General features: G+C 47.3%; 1 protein-coding gene across 5 annotated transcripts in view; it reads right to left on the reverse strand.

The window, feature by feature from the left end:
- The window catches only part of VASH2 (vasohibin 2), a 37,367-nt gene extending 19,036 nt beyond the window's left edge, over window positions 1–18,331 (reverse strand). Inside the window, exons 1-4 of one of the 5 annotated variants that reach the window (XM_017811698.1) lie at window positions 18,023–18,331; window positions 12,714–12,802; window positions 10,454–10,510; window positions 1,716–1,790 (exon numbers count right to left, since the gene is read on the reverse strand). In XM_017811698.1, coding sequence (XP_017667187.1) covers window positions 1,716–1,790; window positions 10,454–10,510; window positions 12,714–12,802; window positions 18,023–18,331 — 530 coding nt within the window. Of the gene's footprint in view, window positions 1–1,715; window positions 1,791–10,453; window positions 10,511–12,713; window positions 12,803–14,097; window positions 14,144–17,746; window positions 17,911–17,933; window positions 17,962–18,022 lie in introns of those variants that run through there. The other 4 variants (XM_017811701.1, XM_017811699.1, XM_017811702.1 and 1 more) reach the window with 4 other exon arrangements.
- Between the last annotated feature and the right edge of the window lie 5,824 nt (window positions 18,332–24,155).

Consider the following 24,155-nt stretch of genomic DNA (forward strand, 5'->3'; position numbering starts at 1 on the left):
AGCCAGAAGGGTCAACCCAGTCCAGGGGGGCATCAGGCAAAGCATCACCAGCCGGTCGAGGGAGAGGGTTGTCTTGCTCTGCTCTGCACTGCTGTGGCCTCACCTTGAATATTGTGTGCAACATTGGGCACCAAAATATAACAAGGATATTAAGCTATTAGAGTGTCCAAAGGAGGGCAATGAAGATGGTGAAGAGTCTTGAGGGGAAGCCATCTGAGGAGCAGCTGAGGTCACTTGGTCTGTTCAGCCTGGAGAAGAGGAGACTGAGGGCAGACCTCATCGCAGTCACAACTTCCTAGTGAGGGGAAGTGGAGGAGCAGGCACTGATCTCTTCTCTGTGGTGACCAGCAATAGGACCCGAGGGAACAGCATGAAGGTGTGTCAGGGGAGGTTTAGGCTGGATATTAGGAAATGGTTTTTTTCACCCGGAGTGTGGTTGGGCACCGGAAGAGGCTCCCCAGGGAAGCAGCCACAGCACCAAGCCTGACAGAGTTCAAGAAGCATTTGGACAACACAGGGCCAGGAGCTGGACTTCAGTGGTTCTTGTGCGTCCCTTCCAACTCAGAATATTCTATGATTCTATGATTTCTGCTTCTGGAAGGGCATTGGTTTGAGTCTCCAGTTGACATTAAGCCCCCAGGACCCCATCCCTCTAGCTGCATGCAGACCCTCCAGCATTTGCAGGGGAAGTGCTGTCAGCCAGAGTCACCTTTCAACTCATACTCAAGGCTTATCCCTGGTGCACAGGGAGCAAAGCAGAGCCACAGCAGCACACCACAAACCTCCCAGCACAGTGAGGACTGTGTCCAGCAACCAGTCTGGCACACCATACCTTTGCACTTGCTCAGCCCACATCCCATTCCCACTCCCTCAGCAGCCACCCCTCCTCACCAGCCAACAGCGGGCACTACCTGCCAGGCTCTGCCAGCTCCTTCTCCCACAGGAGAGGGCAGCAGCAGCAAGCAAAACACTGCAGAGACATCCCAGAAGCTGGTTTGCTTTTGGGGCTTATTTTCGGTTGTGTTTTTGTTTTAAATCAAACTTGATCAGTTGTGATGAGATTTATCTGGCAACCTGTTCCTGTAGCCCTGCCTTGCCCTCCCCTGTAGTGGTTTAGGATGGTGCAGGTTGATTTATCAGTGACAGCAGAAGAGGGTCAAGAAAGGAGTCAGCCTCTAAATGAAAATATTTCTGGGTTTTTTTTTTCTGAGCCTGAACAGAAAGTAAGCATTATGTTAAGGTAAAGCTTAAATGTTTAACTATAATACACATATGTTTCTGCACAAAGCACAGCTGTGGGTTGAGAGACAAAAACTAACATGACTTGGCCATGTACACATCAAAAACCGAGAACTGAACCCACGCTCCTCAAGTGTTACCAAGTTCCAACAATAACCAACAGAGAAATACTAACAAAGAAAACAAAGACTGTGTAGGCAGATACTTATCTGGGCACTTTGGGTCAGATCCTGACGTATGCAGATTACCAGGGCAGAAGGCAAAGTCTGCACAGCCAAATCATAACACTTGTGAACTGGGCATCCAGCATCCAAACTCCTACCAACAAGCCCAGGCAATTCAGCAACTTGCTGACCAATACCATGGCAGCTTACCAAGCTGCTGGCACTCACCTTTGGCTGTGACCCTCTCAAACACCATTCAGGAAGGGCAATATAATAAACAGCACTGCAGCGGACAGGCATGTGAAAGGATACATCCCCAGGATAACTGCTTCAAGGCATTTGATAGGTAAGGACTCCCTGGTCATTTCTCTTGCTGTCTCCATTAACCTAGAACAGAAACAAAACAATTTTGAGTCCTTCCATCTAGAGCAGTTGACTGGAACCAAAGGGCCTCCTCATAGACTGAGGGCCAGGCGCCTCCAGTTCTTATCTCTGCAAGAGCTGATGAACTTGATTATCCTTTACAGTGACTTGCCAGAGCCCTGTTGACTTCTGGAGGATGACTGGGGGGAGAAAAAACAAAAAAGAAAGAAAAAAAAAAGATGTTTGGCATCCCAGTGCCTTCCAGCCTCTGAAGATGGGTTGAAGGAATGCTGCCTCTCCCAGCAACTCAATGAGCATCACTTCAGACTGTAATACAAATCCCTGCTGAACTGGAAAAGCCGGCAAACATGCAAGCTCTCACAGCAGGACTAAGAGTAGCTTATTTTCAAAATAACCCTGCTTCTCTTCTGGAAAAAAAAAAAAAAACCAAACAAAACAATAACAGGGGAGAGAGGATGGTTACCTGATGGCCCCCTGAAAGCTACAAATGCCTCTGTGAGTCTATAGCTATAGCTGGACAAGAATGTAATGCCTTTTTATCACACCCTTCTCTACAGAAAACTCTACCAGCACAGACACTTCACACCACTGCAAGCTGAGTTATTGTCTTGCTGCTGCTCCTCACCTCCTGTGATGGGGAAAGAGGCAAAAACCACACCATTTCCTGCATAAGTGCAGGAAACTATTATGCCTAGCATTTTGCAAGTTCAGTTTAGTTACAATCTAGACTATCTTTGGAGTACAGTTATCTGACAGGGACAACATTGTGACAAGAAACAAGTTCAGCTGAGAAAGATGTCCCAGATTGATACCATTAACCAACTAGGTAACCTATCTCCTTCCACAAGCAGATCCTGAAATCCTGGACAGTTTAAGAAAAATACTGGAAGGAGACTAAAAAAGGCCAGAAGAGTCGCATCCAATGACACACACAAAAAAAAAAGGCAGCTAAAAACTAAGCCAAATGGATGAAGTTTGTTTTGAAGTCTTCTCTATCCATATCCTTTCCCTGGGAAGAGCTTTGTAAACAAATCCCTACTCTAAGGAAACACAATATTAAATGACAAAAATATTTGTATTAGAGAAGATTATAAAAATATGCATCTGAAATCATCAGTCTTTTTCTCCCACTTCCTAATTCAGCCACTTCATGCATTTTAAACCCTGTATTGAGTGCAAATGGCAATACAGCTTCCACTGCTATTACAGTCTGTCACAGCCATTCCATGTCCCATTTATCCAAGTTAGAAATTATCTTTTGATTTGTAAACAACCACCCTTTACACTCGGCCTTCAGTACAGAAGACTAATTAGAGTTTGCCTGCCTCCTACACACTCACAATCAGCCACAGAAACCCCACAGAGCACAGAGCAGCTCCAGCAAGGGCACACAATGGGATTCCTTCATCCCCCACAGTGGCTCTTCAGTGCTGGTCGCAGAAGGAGCCTCTGCAAAGCCCCAGCTCCATCCGGAGGCATTACATGTAGATGATGCATGGGAGGCATCCCACTGAATTGCCTATCTTCTAAAGTTAAGAAAAAAAAAAGTCACAGCTGATAATAAACATGCATCATCAGGAAAAAGCTCTGAGTTGTTAAGCTACTTAGCTTCAAGCCATTTAGTGTGACATATGCCTGGTTAACATAATCTGAGGGACAGGGCCAGCACCTCCTCCTCAGGTCTGCACCTGTGCTGGTCCTGCTGCCTGCAGGCACACACAGGAACCTGCACCCGGGTCCAGGAGCTGCAGCAGGTGCTCCAGACTGGGACAAGGATGAGGATCTGTGCAAGGGGAGCATCAGTCAGGAGGCATCAGCAGTGGTCAGTGAACAAGTGTCCATCTGCACTCACAGGCAGGTCATGCCCTCGCACACATCCATCCCACAGTCCTGGGGAGTACTCCACAAACAGTTTGCTTTATCTCTGCATGGATGATCCAGTTCAACAGCCACTTAAGAGTTTTTCTTCCACTTTTAACAAGCTTGAGACAAAGCATGGCCTTAAACCCTGTGTTTGCACTGGAAGCAGAGCCTTTGGAGAATCCCCAAGCCACTGCTCTGCCCAAGGTAGCATAAGCCAAATCTAAATCACTGCTCACAGACAATTTTTCAACCCACTTTCAACTGGCTTCTCAAAGGCCTGGGAACCCACCAGCTAATCTATCCTATACTTAACCTTGCATCTAAGAAGGTCCCCTAATGTTTAAACTAAATCTTTCCCTTTTTGCAAATTAAATCAGGAGCTATTTCTGCTCTGCACAGTGAGCATGGAGACCATTTATTATCTCTCCTCTTGCTACAGATGTTCGGATATGCAACAGATTATAATCCACCCTCCTCTCATTCCTTTCTCAGTGAACATGAGAAAGCAGACACCAATCTTTTTTTTTTTTTTCATCCTTCCCTCACTCCCCCCAAAACTTCCCCCTTAGGTTATGTTTTCTATACCTTTCAAACAAAAAGTTTGCTGCTTTGAATTTCAGAGTCCCTTCAATCAACTCACTTCTCACAGTCCTTCAACTAAGTCCACCACAGTAGAAAAACACCAATTTCCTTCTGAATCCAACTTTCAGTGCATTTTTTGCAACCAACCCAGTGTGCTGTTGGCTTTTTCCCTCCTGGCCCACCCTGAATATGTTTCTGTGGGGCTTTGTGGGTTTCTTTTACTGGGGGGAGGGAGGGGCTGAGTTGGTGGGTTTTGGGGGTTTTTTTAGGGGTGGAGGTTTTTTGGTTTGGCCTTTTTTTTTGACAAGTTTTGTTTGGTTTCTAAGATCAGCCCCTTCTTTGTAAAATTAGCCTTTTGTTCTCCACAACTGGCTACTCCCAAAACCCTTCTCTGCATTTGCCCTTACTAAATTATCTTCTGTTTGTTCCAGCCCAGCTTTCTCCTATCCTTTGAGATCACTTTGAATCCCAACTTCACCTTGCAAAGCTTTGTCACCTTGTCCAGCCTGGACTGTACACCATCCATTAGCAAACCATTAGTGTTATCCATACCATTAATAAAAAGTCCATTGAGCTGGGACAGACATGACACACCACAACTGACAACCTCTGCTGGGCAAGAGCAACCTATTGGTAAGTACCACTTTCTACATGCTGCTTTTCACCAAGCTGGGCCCTTATGTTGAATAGTGTTATTTAGACTCAAGGCCCCTGCCTTATCCTCAGGCTGCCAAATGCCATACTAAAGCAAGGAGTTATTACACACAACTTCTCTCTGACTGACAAAAGCTCTTACACTCTCACAGAAGAAAATTTTCAGAAACAAATTGTGCCCAATGAAATTAATGTTGCCTTTCCCCTGAAACTGCAGATAAACTCAGCAAGTTCTTAACTTACCTTTTCCTTTATTGTTTTTAAAGGCTGATATCTTTGCCTTCCTCAGTTTCCAAGAATACCCATCCTCCCCATGCTCTCTAGCACAAGTATTAATGGTGGGACACCACTTGTCAGTTCTCTAAGAGATAACAAATGACAGAGCATTCAGCTCATTTGAAAGTAACTCATTACAGATGCTCTTTGATTTGTCCTTTCCCCCTTTTTTTTCACTCTTAAATTCTTACCATGCTGTCTCAGATGTTAACAGTGACCAGAAAGTCTGCACAGTTAAACTCATGAAAGAAGATTTAAGGAAGGCAGAAAAGAATTTTAAAAATAGCATAAAGCATTTCAATTTCCTGCTTGAGAAGGGTTTGTTTCTGGGATTTTCTTTAAATCTTGACAGTTACCTCAAAAGATTCCACATGTACAACTAATCTTTACAACCTTATATCACAGAACTCGCCCACAGTCACCCTCTCCACAGACCCCAGTGAGCACGAGGGCAGCCCATCACTTCCAGTTACCCAAGGGAGACTGCTACAATCAAAGACAAGTGTCATGCAGCTTCCCTCTTTGTGGCACTTACAACACTATCTAAAGTCTGCCACACAGATCTCTATTCCAGACCACAGTGAACACTTCTGCCTCTTACAAATGGAGCCAACAGCACAAGCTGCTTGTTCCTGCCTTGAGATCTAGTCCTTGGCAGATGATGATATTTCTTTGTTAATTGATTCAAATTTCTTTCGGTGTTTTCAGGAGCCCACTGGACTAACTCCCCTGCTTTCTGCAGGAAGAGAGGGCCTGTAAAGGAGTTGGGTTTGCCTCTTTAGGAGGTTTTCTGTTTAAAATGTCAGTGTCTCCAGACAACTCATGGGAAGAATGAATTCCTTTTGCTCCCAGATTTTTCACTCAAGCACCCAGTTTCATATACAGGTTAGAAAAATCTTCAAACCTTTTAGTATGCCCAAAACAGGAGAACGTCAGAGCTGGCACCCGTCACACTGGACTCCCTTCAGAGATGACCATGCTTAGGAGAGGCTGCCTATTACCTTCACCAGAAAGAATACCATAGACTTCAATAACATTTTTAATTAGTGAGATCCTTCAGCACATTTTCCACAAAATTCTCCTTTCCCAGACCTCTGTGCTTGCATGAGGTGCTCAAAATCCCCCTCTCCCAAGCTTTCCTAAAACTCCTGGCAGTTTTATTCATGACAATGAAGCCAAGAAAGAAGTGAAAGGGACCAACAGGATTAAAAGGAGAAAAAACAGCAGAGCAGATACTGATCTCATGAATCTTCTCAAAACCAGTCTGCTTCAACAGCAAAAGCATTTCTGCCACATGCTGCACATAGCACTGTATCTGTAACATTCCCCCTTTGTGTGAGAGAGAAGCAGATGTTCAAATGCCTTCTGCAGTCTATTGTCTGGAAATGGTACAAGCCTATTTTTCTCTGCAGCCCCATCAGGTTTCCTTAATAACATGGTGTGTTGAAACAGTATAATTTCCTTCCCCCCTTCCCTGTTATTTGGTTGCACCGTTCCCACGTGACTGCTCCTCTCACAGTCTTTTATTGCAATTGATTACCCATTATACCAGCAGTCACTGAATGTCTCTCCATCCTCACACAGCAGCTTCAGGGCTGCAATTCCTCAAAGACTCCAGAACCTACTCAAACATCAGTTTTTGCTTCAGTTGTAGGTCCCACTGATCAGCTGGCACTTAACTGGAGGGAACAGTACAATACCACACTTCCCCAGATACTCTGTGCAAGACAAAGGTATTTGTTTCTCATTGTGGCTCATACCTGCATCTCAGAACAGAAGCTTCCAGAGGGCTTATCACTCCTTGTAAAGCCAGTAATAACAGCTTGTTGACATTGCATACACAATTACAGAAGTTACTAGATATCCAGAAATACATTTTTTTCCTGAAGTTCTTAACTGATCTAAGCTAGGAAATTTTTAAAATAATGACTATTTCAATTAAAATTGGCGTTTTTTATCAGACCAATTGTACCAACAGGAAGCTGTATTATAGGTTTGACCAGCATAATCCTGTATGGGAAAAGGAAAACCAGCCCTATTGATGCCTGAAACACTCGTATCATATGCACACACACATTCCATGGATCATGAGAGTTGAACTCCATGGAGTGCCCTCTACCTTTACATCACAAAGCCTATGAAGGTCACTGTCCCGGGTCAGGATACCTGTACAGTCTATCAGCAAAGCACTCATATGGTGGATGTAGCTACACCTGTAAATCTGGATTTTGTACAAATACTGCAAACTCAGGCAAGGTTAGACACAGACACATTTTCAGTCACAGTCTGCCAGTACAACAAGAATACCACACAAAGTTTACAGGTTCACAGCTCTACCACCCTGACTCACACAACTATGCCAACAGAAATCTAACATTTCCAAAAGTGTTATCTGTAGTCAAGACAAATCCATGGAGTGTCTGGCAGTCTAGAAGTTAAGCTGACAATAAGAGTGACTTTTTCTTAAAGAGATTTTAAATACTGAATTACAGCAAGACTGTGTCCGTTAATGAGTTCCTATAGATAATTTATGCTTGTCTTTCTACATGCAGCCACACATTTTTATTTTCTCATACATCACACTGATGCTGGCACTAAATCTCTGTAATATCTAGTTCTCCCTCCATAATAGAAAAATTCATTAATATGCCCCAGCTGCTTTAGGACACTTTCACATGAATTTATGAATATTCAATTTCCATCTAGTACTCAAGCTTCTTTGTGTCCAGCCACTGCTCTCTTGAAGAAAGGCTGCCAAAGATCTCGTAATACTTCCATTAGCTTTGAGCCCTCGCATTATGAAATAAGCAATACGTTTAGTATCAATAAAGCTCTGGGAACAGTCTCATTTTTCAAGAGCCAGTGGCAATTGGAGGCATTTAGCATCTTGTCCAACCGACTTGCAAATGCAAACTTTGTCTTGCAGCAAAGTGAGGCCTCTCACACGACAGAAACTTGCTCAGAGCAGCGCTTGTTACCTCAGTGCAAGGAGCCTGTTGTCACCACGCTGGAAGCGGATTTCTTGCAAAGTGGAACACACCCCCCAGAAAAAAACAGGTGTAGGTGATTTTTGAGCTTTGATGAAAACTGACCTGCACACCAGATGAAGGAAAGGAAAGCTTTCAGGCACAACTCAACATTACAGGGCAATCAATGCATTATTCACACTGAATCACAGAATGGCTGGGGTTGGAAGGGACCTCTGGAGATCATCTGTCCAACACTCCTGCTAGAGCAGGTTTATCTAGAGCAGGCTGCACAGGATCATGTCCAGGTAGGTTTTGAGTATCTCCAGAGAAGAAGACTCCACAACCTCTCTGGGCAGCCTGTTCCAGTGCTCTGTCACCCTCAAAGTAAAGAAGTTTTTCCTCATATTCAGATGGAACTTCCTGTGTTCCAGTTTGTGCCCATTGTCCCTTGTCCTGTCACTGGGCACCACTGAAAATAGTCTGGCCCCATCCTCCTTGACACCCGCCCAGGTAAATTTAAAAAGATCAGTTAGTTCTGCTTTTCATTTCAGTATATTTGTATTCAGTATGCTACATTTACTTCTCACAAAAGCTAATTGTATCTTCATGCTATCTATTCAGAAAAAAAATCTCAGCTAATTAAAGTTTGGGTCTTCAGAGTATTATGTGTGTTTAGGACATATGACCCTTTAAGCTCACTTCCTCTTGTATTTGTTTGACCATAGTAAATGCTAGTATGTGAGTACACAATTATCTGTTTACTTGAAATCTAAACCTAGTTTCATAAAAATGACAGGAACTTAAGATAGTCTTCTATGTGTTCCCCTTCTCAAATTTGGAGAAACCAAGACAGGGCAAGCATTTGAGCCCTACTGCAGTACAACAGGATGTGGGCAGCACTCCCATCTACACGATCAAGGAGCAAAGCAGCACAGGTCTTAGGACTCTACACTGTGCAAGTCCAGCATACACCAGGTTCAGACTACTGTGCCTGGAGATCTGGCAGCAGCTGCCCTGAGGAGTTGGACCATTTCCAGGGGTACTCTCCTTAACTCCATAGAAGTCCTGCAACCCCATTTCAAGTCACTCACAGAAGTCCTAATAGCAACAAAACCAGGAGAGAAGTCAGACACAAGTCCCCAGACAACACAGTAAGGCAGATAATTAGAGGAAATGGAGAGGATCCAAAGCCAGGGGTAGGTCTCCAGCTGTGAGCATTGTATTGGTTCCTTTCCAGGAAAGAGTACCCGTCCTCATAAGCCAGGCTTTCATCCAGCCCAGGAAGATGACGGCCTTTTAAGTGGTAAGTGCTGAACACAATTCATTTTCATCTTCCACTTCCGTGGAAAAAAGTAATGGGACAAATTTAAAAATGAGCGAGCAGCTTGAAAACTGGTTTAAGCTTCTGTAAACCTATCTATCATTCAAGGCACAAGATTTGTTTTAAACTAGTTCCACCAGAGCAGTAAACATCAGAAAAAGGAAGTGGGAAAAGATTGCTGTCAGTAAGATGAAAACCTGAAGCACAAAGCTGGAGTGGGAACCGGAATTTACAGTGATGGACCATTAGATTAATGACAGAGAGCTGAGGAGAACTAGAGACAGGCTAATCTACAGAAGTAATTATACTCTGCTTATCTAAATTTCACCCTAAAATAAAAGCATAATGTTGTCAACATCACTTCCTGCCCTAACCTGCTAATTTATTGGGTTCTATTAAAGAATCATCCTAAGTCAGATGCAGTTCTTACATGCAAGGGACCCCAGTTCTCTGCTGGCAGGCTCCCCGGGCACATGTTCATACTTGCATTGCACAACCCATCACCGCTCAGCACAGGAGTCCACCACATGGAAGGAAGAGCAAGATGAGAGGCAATGGGAGAACACAGATGCAACTTAACACAGTCCATTGTGAGCCTCCAGAGGAAAGGACTGTGCCCAAGACGTCAAAATTCCTACAGCATTTTTCAAATCTGATCTCTTCCAACCATCAGCAAAGGGCATTACAGCACAACCAGAATATCAGGACTTACATAGTTTTCATAAAAGCAGCCCAGCCCTCCCAACCCAACACCAACAAGCACAAAGTTAGAGTTTTCCCACCCCGTGCATGCAGCTTTAGCCTGCAGATATGCAGCTGCCACACAGCTGCCAAGCAAGGCCAGCCCTTCCACTCAGCAACATACAGTTTTGGCCCTGCCAGAGGAGCCGTGGCAGAGGAGACAGCCCTCCTGTGCCATGGTGCCACAGATGCTTAAATGCCAGGTGATCAGCTGACACAATGTGGGACAAGGGCACTAGACCAATTCCAGAGACACTTACCCACTTAGAGGTCTGCTTTTTCTGATCTCGAAGAACTGTGTTCCTGTGTGATTATATCTGAATTTTCTCTGTTAAAGGAAAGTGACTTGAACAGTCAAACAATAAGATGACAATGCTCTAAAGGTGAATTTCAGTTCTCACTTCCTGCTGAAACATAGAACAAGCAGTAAAAGCCATTGACTCTCAGAGATGAAACCCTGGCATGTGAAATAAAGCAAACTTTTTACTTGTCTTCTTGTATGATCTATTAACCACCATCCAGTGCAGAGTCAAGCAAAAAGGCTGTCTGTCTAAAATGATACTCAAATTTGGCATTTGACGGTTATTAAGTCACTTATCTCCCAGGTCTCACTCACTATTGGGTTACAAGTTTGGCCACATAGCTCACATATGATCTGTAAACCAAAACCGTGGCAAGTGCATCCATTTACACTTAGGAAATAGAAATCATTCTCTAAAAAACCACAATGCACTTGAAATTAAAATAACCAGCTACATGCAACTCAAGCTCATTAGTTAACACTATGAGGATAGGAGAAAAGTTCATCACAAATGATGCCTGCAGTCAACCAAATCTCAGCACCACTTGCCTAGAAGCACAAGCTACCATGCAGCAGCATCACCAAAAGCAGCCTCTTCCTTGCTCCTCAAGCACAGCTGTTCAAGCAGCAATGTAGTAAATCAGATCAAGATAGCAATCTGTTCAGTAAAAACAAAACAAAAAATCCAAAAAAATTAGAAAAAGAAGAAACTAAAAAACTCCAAGACTATTCACTTACATTTTCTAGGTTATCTTTCCAGCTAAATCTCTTTCCTAACCTATTTCGTAACATGGCCATTAGAATATTCATGCCAGTAAAATTGTAGTGGCAATACAAGAGCAGAAAGAGGTTACCCCATGGAGGCAAAGGGTGCCTTGCAAGGCATAAATAGCACAGCTGCTGGCTGCTGGCTGCATAACCATGGTCTAAATAAAAACTCCAGCTTGCACCAGGATGCTCTGAACTGACTTCAATTAGAGTTCAGAGTTCTCCAGAAACAAGGGGTTTTTTCCCCTCCTGCCTTCAAAACCTAATTCATGAGGCCCTTTCAGGGTGCTCTGAACAAAGCATACATCCTCCTTCAGCCCTCAAAGGAAGCCCAGACACTACCCCCCAGCCCACTTTGAAGCTTTTCTGAACACAGATCCAAACTTTGTCCCCTGAGGCCTGCTCCTGCTACATAGCAGAGTGCAGGATTTCAAAACCACTGCAGGGTGAGGCAGGGAAAAGTACAATTTTTTGAGTTCTATGTGACATGGTATCCTCTTTGGCACAACTCCAGCAAGCAACAAGCCTCTTGTCCTGCCCAAGTGGCTGACATACAGAAGAGAAACGTACCACCCCCCTGCAGAGCAGGAAGGCCCCAGCCTCTCTCCCCACCGCAGCTGCTGCGGCTCCAAGCCCTGCTGCTGCCTTGATCCCAACCACTGCTCCTCAGCAGGCTAACAACGCCTGCTATTTTTGGATGCTCTTTCAGCTGCCACCCATATCCCTTCTTAATCCTTACCAGGACTTTACACTCATTCCTCATCCCCACAGCTTCCCCACACACACAAAAAGGGAGAGTTCAGAAAAAAAGGAAACCAGAAGAGCAGCATCTGGGACAGCAACCTTCTTTGATATTATCAGTCAGCAAGGGAAACAGTCAGGAATTAGGCATGGGGCAGTGACAGGGAGGCTAAATAGATGTGTCCATCCCTGATGAACACACCAGGCAAGTTCCTGTCTCAAAGGCAAGCCTGCCCACCTTGGGGTCAGGACAGCTGCTTATGCCACTCACCCCAATGACAAGCACTTCCTGCAAGCTGAGCACACAGGCAGTCCTCAGGGAGCCCACAGGGGCTTCCAAGGCAGAGGGAGAAAGGGTTTGCCACAACACTGTCCCCATTGCTTTATGACAAGATGCCATATTATTTCTCCAGACATCATGATCCAATCATAATATCCGCATAAATCAATTTCAAAATAAGCACTTCTACTCCCACCAATGCCACTTCAGTTAAATTTTTCAGTATCATTTAAAGCTAATTACATCTCCCAGAGGATTGCTATGACAAGCTCAGCGCTGCTGGTGCTATCACAAATCCTTGGAGGCGTCCTTTTACCCCCAAATGATCTCAACCCCTCATAACCAGCTAATGCTTCAGTTAAGCTCCTGGTAACTCATGCCAGGCACAAGTCAACCTTCTCTCCAGGAACCACACACTCGAGAAGGATACTGCAGCATCTTCATGTAGGTCTGTATTGCCTGAAGCCATTCTGGGATTGACATGGAGAGCTTGTAGTTTGGCACAGGTGGCACTGAGGGCTGGACACAAAAAAAAAAAAAAAGAGATAAAGAGGTTAGATAGTTACCACTCCCCGCAGAGCGGATAAGTGATTTACTCGGGCAGTGGCATGTGCTCAGTGCAACGCAACGCGGCAGCACAGATGGCTTAAACCCCACGTGAACTCAAGCATCAGGCAAAGTCATCCTGCTGACAATGGGGGCTGCCTGTGCACCAGAGCCAGCCCCATCCCTGCCGGCACAGAGAGCCCAGCGCAGGCCCCCCCACGGCAGGCTCATCATTAGAGCCACCAGCATCCCTGTGTGGGCAGGCAGTCCAGCACAGAAAGCCAATGCTTCCCATTTTTCCCCCTTAGCACAGGGCAGTTTGGATAAGCAGAGTCCCAGCACTGGCTCTGCTGTCCCCCCTTCCCCAAGAAGCCATTTCAAGTCTGATTTTTGGTTTCCTTTACCACAAGAGAAAAGGAGACAAGGATCCCAGGCTGCATAAATTCCCATCTGCCATGTGTCCGCAGCAGACTTGCTGGGCAGGGAATGCATGGTACCTAGAAGACCACCTGTGACCCAGATATTTAATGATATTAAGACACTTAAAGATATAGACTGGCAACATAATGGGATTTTTCCAAAATCTCATACGACATCTGCTTGTGCCTAAGCATTTTAAGAATCCAGGCCTTCAATCCATGTTTAATACCCAAAGCTATGTGGCTCCTGAGCCTGCAGCCAGGCAGGAAAGGGGCACAGCCTTGTCCCAAGTCCCATTATTTTGGGGGTGACATTGCAAAATATGGGATCAGCAGATATTAAAGTGGGCAGCATGGCTAAAAAGAGGTTAGTACAATTCTCAAAAACACAATGGAAGAAACAGTTTATTTAAATATTAATGCAGACCCAAATTCAGGAACCAGCAATTTGGGTAGCCGTGACACAAGATGCAAAGTAAATCTTGCAGCGTCTGTGGGCCCACATCATTGCTACAATAGTTTGAAACGCATAAAGTGACATATCTTTGTCCTAAATACAGTTCAAGGCAGCAATCACAGGTAAGAAGAGTAAGTTCAGGTGATACAGGGTCATTTCCAACACACAGATTTTCCTCTCCACTTCCCATCTCCACTTATGAGGGAGGGACTGTGCCTTTGCTTTCAGGGAGTGAGCACCGGTAATACCAAGGTGACCAAAACCCAGCATTTACTACATGTAGCTAGTTACTACAGTCAAACAGTAAATACACTTATGAGAAAGGAAAAAAAACCAAAACACCAAATGAAAAAAAACAGAGACTCCTACACTACTGGCACACAGAAAAGTACTGTAAGCAGCGAGCAGATGGCAAGGCCTCCAGCCCGCTCCCGCCATTCCAGCCCCACACGGGCCTGAGCACGCACATGGGCTTTCTCTCCTCACCAGTGGGAGTTACGAGCAAGACTCAATAGCACTTCTTAATCACGATTTCCATGCCCAAGCTCTTCATTAAAGGCATTTTTTTTTTTGGTTTCACAAGTTCCTTTCTCCCCCAGCCCCTTTGGTCTGGACAAATCATTCACCTGTCCCTCCAAGCATGAAGGCAGACCTGGACTCAACACACCAGATGAGGCTTGAGTTTCAGGAGCAGCAAGGAGCTGATTAAGGGAATTACAGCAGGGCTGTCACACCTTCCCAGGGCTGGCCTGCTCCAGTATAAATGCTCCTTTTCTTTGAAGATAGAGAAGCTCTTAGGTGCATGTACTTACACAATACACCAAGACAATGGGAGACCCAGCCAGTGAGAGGCCCAGCTGCTGCAGAGACACAGACAGCATCCTTTTTCCAGTCCTCGCACAGCTGTGGGACCCAGGATGCCATAGGGATCACACCAGCATGAACAGATGTGGCCCTTCCTGTAACCCAGAGTGGCCACCCTTACCATAGGGATCAGGTTTGGACCTCCAGATGAGGTGCTCCCCATCTCCAAGGTGGATGATACATCATCCAAGGAGGATGATCATGTCAGACACCAAGGTATGATCTGGTAAAGAGAACCACGGTTTTCCCAATGGTTGACACATAACTTGATTGTTAAAGTTACCTCAGCAGGCCTGCTGAGCCAGGAATCTCAAGTCCCTCCAGATCTCAGGACACGACAGAGAAGCCATCAGTCTTTCCCCACACAGGATATCGCACTGCTCTCATGTCTCCAGTGCAACTAGGCAGTACACAAACTGTGCCACCAGCCAGGCCAGGCAGAGGACAGCCACCTGCCACTCCCACTCCTTCCATACAAAACACATTTCCTGCCCCCCAATTCCTGCCCCAGCTGCAGGAGCACCAATACTGGGCACCCACCCAGCATGGAGCAGAAGCCAGGGCTGTAGGACACCACCACAAGCAAAGAAACGTGCAGCATTGTTGCTGTTGAGGCTGCAGCTTTCCAGCTAACAGTGTGCATCTCAGCTCAGTGGCAAGGCGCTGGTGAAGATTTGTAGCAGGAGATCAGGGACGTCAAGAGGAACTGCAGACACAGCACTACAGACCATGAATTTGTGAAGCGAGTGAAACTGAGACGAGGCAGATGAAAAGCCTTGACCTTATATCAGTATTTCCAAGCAATAGCAGCTCCAGAGATCCAGAGATAGTAAAGGCACTGCAGCACAAGACCATGTGGCAGAGCCGACACCATCATCCTATGGCTGGAAATGCTGTAGTCTCAGTTCACCACAGACATCTTGTGTGAAACTGGTCTTGCCCAATTCTACTGTCTCATTTAATGACCATAAAGTAGTTTTCTACAAGCTCACCCTGCAAGTACATTGTTAGCTAGCACAAATGAAGCTGACAGGCAAGAGCCCTCAAAGCTGTTTAGAGGTTTAATTCATTAAGATCTACAAGTATCTCCATGATCACAGGACACGTAAAGCATTGCACAGTCCTTCCAAACCATAAGCCTGAACTCTTCCCAGAGCTCAAGCCAGCAGTCAGAGGTGGGACATCCCTCAGGTTCCAGAACTGGCCTCCTTGCAGACAAGCCAGCTTTTTGAGAGGATTCTGCCTCTTGAGAGAGATGCAGCTCTCCATCTCTGCAGTTTGCTTTTGTTCCAGTAAGGACAACCTCACAAATACGGTAAGAAGCTACTTAACCGCTCTGAGTGTATGATTGCTGAGACTAATACCAAGATGATTAGAGCAATCAAGTGGAGCTTCTTGATGAAAACTCTCCCCATCACTAGGGATTAAGAACAGATCAGATGCAGAAATGGAGCAGCTGCACTCACCACTCACTCAGCCTGAACCAACTATGAATGCAAGTGGATTACAAATCATCTTCTCACAGACACAAGTTTCTCTTGTCACTCCCAATAAGCAGTACACGGTCTTTTGCGGGGTGGCACATACCCAACAGCACAAGTCAACTAAAAAAATCTGTACCACTGTTTAAGGAACAAGTCTCCCCTCACATTTCTATTCTGAACCAGAAATTACCATCATCGCTTTAGCAACCAACTATCACTTGGTGGCAAAACCCCCTGCTCCTAACCTTCATTTGCTCACTTGAGCTGTGTTGGCCCTAAGAAGGACCAGGTGGTCCTCAAGCTGCCCTCTGACCCCAGAGGTTCAAGGCTTAGCCAGCAAGAGCTACTTAGTCACAGGGGTCACCAAGTCCTCCTGTCCCTGAAGAAATTAATCACTGCAACAGGGAATTTCCTTCCATACAGTACTGGAGGAGTACAACTCTTAAATCACCCTCCACTGATCACCAACAACAAACGATTCGGCCAAGCAGATTTCAAAACATTTTTTGTCCAAATCAACTTCATGCACACATGCCACAGAGAGTCAGGCCAGTGCTTTGGCACTGAGGAAGAAGCCATGGGCAAGCTCTGTGGGGCACTCCCACAGGCAGCATGCCAGCACACTGGAACCACTGGCACGTCTCACCAGATGCTTTGACAGTCACCATGGGTATCATCAGTAAAAGTTACACACTTTGGAGCTGGGAAGTAAGGGACGGAAGTTAAGCCTAGCGATTGCTTTGCCATCCCTTAACACCAAAGAGATCTGCAGGCTGTCTAGACTACTGTAAGACGGTCATGCTGCTGAAACAAGTTTTACCCTCTCCCTGACCCCTTCAGTTCTACCTCAAGCCCCTGCACAAGTACAAGATTAATCACACCAAAGAACCACAAACAAACTCAATACAACCAGACTATTCTTCAGCTGAATCTACTCCCCTATCCAAAGAGAGGCTGGTTCCAGAACAAGGAGAGTAGAACAGAGAGAAAGAGATTGCCCCTTTTACACTTACACTGAACTAAACACTGCAGAAGAGATAAAAGGCCTTTTCAGCCTACATCTTATTTGACAAGCACCTTCTCAGAAAAGCCCTACTCAAAACGCTTTCAACTTCTCTGTACACAAAATTTCCTTTCTACCCCACAGAGAAAAGGCATATACGTATATAAATATCACTGACAATCTGGACTGTGACAGCACCAGCCCGACCATCTCACCCCAGCATGCAGAGGGGTGCAAATCAACCCCGACTTCAGTGGTCAGCTCAGATTAATGCTGTTGGATGGGAGGAGTGAATCAAGCTCAAAGTCTGCCAAAGCAGAGAGTGTAAAAGACACTGTGATCAGTAATGCAGCACAGTGGTGAGAAGCCTTTGAACAACAGCAGATACCAACATTTCATTTCCTGGCAGGAGGAAAAAGACTTGGGTTAGGCAGAGCTGTTTGGAGCTTGTACTGAGGAACATACAAGACAAAAGCGTTTGGAATCTTTCCACGTACTGGAAATGAAATGCCTGAGTTTTAAATTTCTTGTTACACTTCGGGCGCAAGGCTGTGTTTTACAAAATGCCTGTGTTTCAAAGAGCTGAGAAAAACGTGATTTAAACTGCACAAAGCACTTCGTTCAGTTCCTTTTAACTCTTGTTTTCTACTTTTTCCTCCCCAGGATAAAAAAGAGTCATTTTCTTCCTACTCGCTTCCCAAGATACCAACTCCCGCTCCTAAGCATCCCGCAGCCCCCGCTGCCCGTTCCGGACGCTTTCGGAGCGCAGACGCTCCAGCTCTCTCCTGGCTGCCCCTCGCAGCCCCGAAAGCACGCTCTCGGCGGAGCTGTCACACCCTCCCAACCCGCCCTCGAGCCTCCCCGGCCCCCGGACGACCTCAGAGCTAGAAGCCGCGGGACCTCGAGGTTCGGGCTCTGTGACACCCTCCCGTTTCGCACGAGGGGGACGCGGGGGCTCCGCCTTACCCGAGCCAGGCGGGCGGCGCTCCGGATGGCCGCGGCTACGGCGCCGCCGTCGGGATGCACCCGCTCCACGTGCCCCCACATCCGCTCCCAGGTCTGCCCGTCCATGGGGAAGCCGCTCTTGTTCACCAGGAAGAGCGACCCGCCGTCTCGCTGCTGCTCCTGCTCCTCTTCCTCCGAGCCCCCGCCGCTGCCGCTCCCGCCGCCGCCCGCCGCCCGCGGCTGGGCGCTCCGCGACCGGCCCCCCTCCTTGCCGGCCGCCGCACGGCGGCTGCTCCCGCGGCCGCCGCCGCCGCCCGCCGCGCCCGTCATGGCCCCGCGGCCATGCCCGAGCCCGGGACCGCTGCCGGGAGGTGCCCCGCGGCCTCGCCGCCGCCCGGTCCCTCTTTATATAAATATATATATATATGTATGTATGTATGTATGTATGTGTGTGTGTGTGTATATCAGGGCCGTGCGGGGCGGCCCCTGCTCAGCGGCGGCAGCGCGGGCGCCCCGTCCCGGCCCCGCTCCCCCCGGTACCGGCCCCGGCCGCGCTGGGGGCGCGCCCCGCGCCCCGCGCCATGCCGCGCGCTACCGCGCGACCGCCGCCCGCCGCGCGCCCCCATTGGCCGCCGACACAAAGAGGGGCGGGGCCAGCGGGGCGGGGCTGGCGGAGGGGACCGCGGGAGGCGCCCCCTGCCGGGCAGAGCGGGCCATAGGAGCCCGGCGGCGCGGCCAGGGCGGAATCGCCCGATCCCAGCCGAGCCCCATCCCAGCCGAGCCCGAGCCAGCCGAGCCGAGCCACAGACCGAACCCAGCCGAGCCTCATCCCAGCCGAGCCCCATCCCAGCCGAGCCCGAGACAGCTGAGCCGAGCCGCAGACCGAACCCAGCCGAGCCGAGCCAGAGCCCGGCCGAGCCCGAACACAACCGAGCTGAGCCTAGCCGAACACAGCAGAACCCAGCCGAGCCCATCGCAGCCCAGCCCGAGCCCAACCCAGCAGAGCCTGAGCTGAGCCCAGCCACGCCAAGCAGAGCCAAGCCAAGCCAAGCCTGAGGCGAACCGTGCATCCCGGCCCACACTGCATGACGGGAGCCTGAGGATCAAACTCTTCATCAGAGAGAGCTGCGCTGTTCCATTCTTCCCAACAGAGCTGGACAATCCATTGCTAAGGACTGAGTGTTAAGGTGGTGGCAGTGAGATCCCAGCCTAAAGGCAAAGCGCTCCCGAGGGAGGCACCAGGGCTCTTGTGCCCGGGGGGCAAAGGAGCGCCCCAGGTCGGGAGACAGCTCCCTGATGCTGCTGCCATCTCCAGCACTTGGCTGCTCCCTGATGGCTGCTCCCTGATGGCTATACCCTCCATGCTCAGAGGGTATTTTGCAGCTCTTTATATCAAGCACAAAAGTGTCGATGTAATGGAACTTCTGGAGCTAGAGATGACTTCCCCATCAGAAACAAACAGTCTGAAAAATGTTGCTCCCATCCCCTACCCATGCAACTCAAATACTGCTGCCACTCTGATCTCCTCAGTTCCCAGACATAAATAAATTTCTGCAGTGCCCTAATCGGCTTCCTGGAGGCTCTCAGTAGCCAGGAGTGTAGGCTGAGTTGCTAATCACTCTCCGCAGGAGTCAATGTCTCTGTGAGTCCTACCAGTAATCCTCCCTGCTGTACCCTGGCCCTGTCATATGCCAGAATCTCATCAGGAGGTTTAATGGAAGGGAGGCCCAAGAAAAGCTGTTCCATCAGCTAAAGCAAACTAAGAGCTCCAGCTTACATGGCTTGCCAAGTGTCAGCTTTCAGCCCAGGAGATTTTGGTCTAGGGAGCCCCTTGAGCTGAATGTGGGGGCTCTGTATGCAAGTGGCAACACAACCTGGGGGACAGGAGGAAAGGTCAGAGTGGATTTAGAGCTGCTATGAAGCCTTCACCTTCTCCACTATGTCCTGCGTTTCCCTCATCGTCAGGCAAACACTGCAATTGGAGGGCAAATATGCCCCCATGATGGCCAGAGGCAATACACACACACACACACACACACCACTGGGTTTTGAAGCAGGATCCCAGGGGAAGCACAGTCTCTCCTCCTAGAGCACAGATGAAGCTGCACATCAGCAAGATGTGAGAGCACCAAGATGAGTTCCAGATGGGAGCTGATGAAGCACAGAGACCCAGAGAGGCTGCAGATGGCTGCAGACATGGAGGAGAGGGCTCTCAAGGAGCCAAGGGAGGCTCAGGAAAGGCAATGTAAGGAAAGGAATGCTGAGGAAGTCTGTAAGTTCACTGGAGCAGAGCCAGGGGAAAGCTCGAAAATCATTCAGACCTGGATCTTGGGACTAATGGGACTGTGCAGGTGGTGGCATCCATGTGTGAGCAGCCCAGGGGCACATTGCGTGTGACAGAGCCTGGAGCGCTGGGATTACACAGCAGAATGTCATCACCGAGGATTCTGATATACAAGCTGGCAGTCACGTATGTCCCAGAGCCTTGTTCACTATTGGAACAGGCAACCATGGTGAGGCTGTCACAGCCTCACTCAGTGCTGCTTCACTGCCCAGAGCAGCCAGGAGCTGTCAGATCATGCTTTCCTACACCCACCCTGAAAGGATGAAGTTTAGAGTGATGCTACGTGCTTTGCAGTTCAAAGCCTCCTGCATCTACCACATCAGGGCGTGCTCCGTGCCAGAGGGATGGACTCTCCCTGGCCAGACAAAAAAGGGGTATGGTGAGGTTGGGACACCACAGCTCTGTCCATAGCAGCCCTTTGCAGCACTCAGACCCTTTCCAATCAGGACTGAAAGAAAAAGAAACTATTACCAACTCCTTGATGCTCAGGATGAAGAGGGACAATCTGAACTCCCAGAGGTCACTTGATGTGTCCAAGGCCAGCTGTGGGCTGGACAGGCAGGGCTGAAATTAGCTGAGGTCCTGAAGCCAACAGCAACTTTGGAACAACAGCCTAAGGAGATAAAAGTAGAATCCCCAAGTCCCAACAACTGAGGGAACATCTTAATAACCCTCTTGCCAGCTACAAATTAAGAATAAAAATAGAAGAACGCTGCTCTGGATTAGCCAAAGTCCTCCCTGGTATTAGTTACAAACAGAGAGATATTCAGGATGAGTAAGAGCAGGGTGAGATATGCAGCACGTCCCCAGCATCCAATGGCTTTCACTTCATGGGATCACCTAATTTTGATACCGTAACTCTCAGCAGAGACACTTTGCTCCCCACTCTGTTCACAGCTCTTACTCTCACACCAGATTCCTGCCCAGCTTCTATCCTGGAGTGCAAGACCTTTTTGACTTTGAGGTCACTTTGTACGGATGTACCTTTCTAAAGCTAGCTCTGAACAACACCTCAAACCTACAGTCTTTCTCCTACTGTGGGGCTTGTTGCTACCACAGCTGCTTTCTGGGTCAAAGGAACTAATTTGATCATAAAATCATGTAAGAGGGTTTTAACCTTCATTATTTCCAATTGCAGACTCATTTAAATGCAATATTCAAAAGGCCCTGCAGTGCAATTACAAAATCAACTGTGGGAAAATTAATAGCTCTTAATTGTACCATGGCAGCAAGGTGATATTAGCACTGGCACTTTTTCCAAGCAGACTTCTCCAAAGTGTCACCTCCCCAACCCCCTCAAGGAGTCCCACTAGCCCCTTCCCCAGCATCTTCTTGCACACAGCAACAGATTCAGCCCTGCCGTGTAGCAAAACCTCTCTACCCTCTGATGTTCCTCATGGACAGAGGCAGTTCATTGACGTATTTATTTGGGCTTATTTGAGAAAACACTTCCTTTATTACCCATTGTTTCCAAACAGCGTTTCTTGTGCTAGGAGCCAGCAGGAGAGGGTTTGTTTGGCCAGCAGCTCCAGCCTGACCCAGACTCAGAACAGGGAGCTGCAACCAGGCTGGGAATGGACCACCGGTGTGATTAGCGCCTGTGAGGACTCTTGCACTGCCCATGCTTCCACTTTTCTGCTTTGAAATTCAGTGGGTTCCTGCTCTGCAGGTCTTCTGACAGTATGGCTCCAGCCTTTTGTAAGATCTTTGTAAGGCCTTGTCCCAACTCCACTATCAAAACACCTGTGTTAAAATACTTCTCACTGTGAACGGGAATGCTACTCTATGCTGCCAGGGCACATACGGGAAGCACCAAACCCAGAAGTGGAAGAAGACCAGCAGCAGCACTGCAGCTAAAGATGGGGTGGTTGGCAGATTGCTGTTGACCCTGCCCTGCCTGGCTTCTGGACTCCTTCAGACCAGGCTGTGCGGCAATTCTCCTGGTCCTAGTCCACTCCAGTGCCCTTCTCAGTGCCATAGCCATGCCACAAATCTGCTCCTGGTGCATTTTCTTTGCTGCCTCTGCAGGCAGGCAGTGGGGAGCTGGTCCAGCAGTCCACCCAACAGGGGCAGGAGACACCACTGACATTGCTACAGCCCCACTAGGGAGAGCTGAAGATTTCTTTTGAGCAAGAAGAGGGTGTTCAAGCCTTCTGCTGTCCAAGCCAGGGCTGGGAAGCAATAGTCAAGAAATGGTCTTACAGCACCCAATCAAAAGCTTTCTTTCCATCAGGTAGATGACAACATTACAGTTCTGGACCTGGGTTGTTTTCCAGGTCACCAAAAGTGAAGTGCTCTGCACTCACTGAACGTCCCTGTACCAGTACCCAAGAGCAGGTCAGTTACTGGTGGAGCAGGAAATATGCCCAGTGCCTCCAGCTGGCAGTGGTCAAAAGCCTGAAGCCTGGGTACCTCACAAAGTGTTCCCAGGGTGGGCACACTGTTCTGCTAAAGCTGGGTCAAGTGATCTTAATGGCTTTTTCTGAACTTAGGAACCAGAAGAGCAGCTGCAGTCCGAAATGGTTAATCGTACAAAGGTGCTTTAGTTTTGCAGGGGGAAGCAGAAAAACAGAGGTCAAGAAAGTTTGCCTGCTGTCAATGAACTGCATTATTCCTATGCAACCGTGAGCCCATTTCCTGGAAAGACCATAGTGACCTCATTTGATCCTTGAAAAGGAAAATAAAATTTGTTTGTTTGGGGCTTTTTCCTAAATTGGACGTTATACTGGAACGGGATATTTTTAGTAATGAAATGCAAGGTCAAACTGTGATAAGGATGTAACCATGGTAATGTGGGAAGGGCTGTTGATGCAAGGTTGCAGAAGTGATTTGCGTAATCACTAAGAACAACTTTATGTATTCATAAAACTTCCATGTGATCACTGGGAAAATAAAAATGTGAGGCAGACTTAAAACAACAACGACAAAAAAGCAAGTTACAAAAGGAATGCTTTGAGGGTGTGCTTCCTTGGAGCTTTCCCCAAAGTAACCCTTTCTGGGAACTCTTAACACTATTTATTTTACAGTGGTTTATCAGAAAAAACAGCCATCAGCTGGTTTGGCTGAACCAATGAAGAACTTCAGCAGCATCTTTCAATTTCTGCATGAGCAAGTCCAGGACCTCCTGCAGTAATTCTACTGCAACAAATTGTTACAGTGTTTATTTTAGATGGATCTAACTGGGCTCCAGTTGTCCTCAGACTAATCCAACAGGCGAGATTTTCTTGTATTAATAAAGATAAAAAAAAAAAAATCAAAGTGTCAGGAAAAGCCTATAAATCAGGCTTCCCCCAAAACTGGTTTGCAAGTTTTCACTTTCCACTCCCCATTGGCAGGTCAGCATGTCCCACTTGGCCTGACTGATCCTTCGCTGACAGTGAAATAGCCTCTTCCACACTTACTATAGTCACCTCACTCTGGTCTACAACAGATAGCACCAGATACAAGTGAAACTTGTTTCTGAGGGGTACAACGTCAGCGTGCCTTTGCTAGCCTGCCTTAATCCTTGTCTCATTGCAAAGTTTCAGTCTCAAACATTATAGTAGCTTGGGAAAATAATTACATCAAAACAGATTGCTGTGAAGGTCTTACTTGATGGCATATCACATGATTTGGTCTCTGCAGCAAGCTTTGCTTATACAAACAAGGAAACACTAATGCAACCTTCCATAAATATCAACAATCCATTTTTTTTTACCAACTACTTCTTTAACCTTTAGTCAGAGGGTAAACTACCCAGCACAATCACTTTTTTTTTTTTCCAGTGGAACTGCATAATAAAAATGCAGGGAGTAAAGAAAGGCGGTGGCT

The sequence above is a fragment of the Lepidothrix coronata genome, unplaced genomic scaffold (genome assembly GCF_001604755.1).
Source record: "Lepidothrix coronata isolate B3197 unplaced genomic scaffold, Lepidothrix_coronata-1.0 Scaffold33, whole genome shotgun sequence".
Classification (NCBI taxonomy): Eukaryota; Metazoa; Chordata; class Aves; order Passeriformes; family Pipridae; genus Lepidothrix; species Lepidothrix coronata.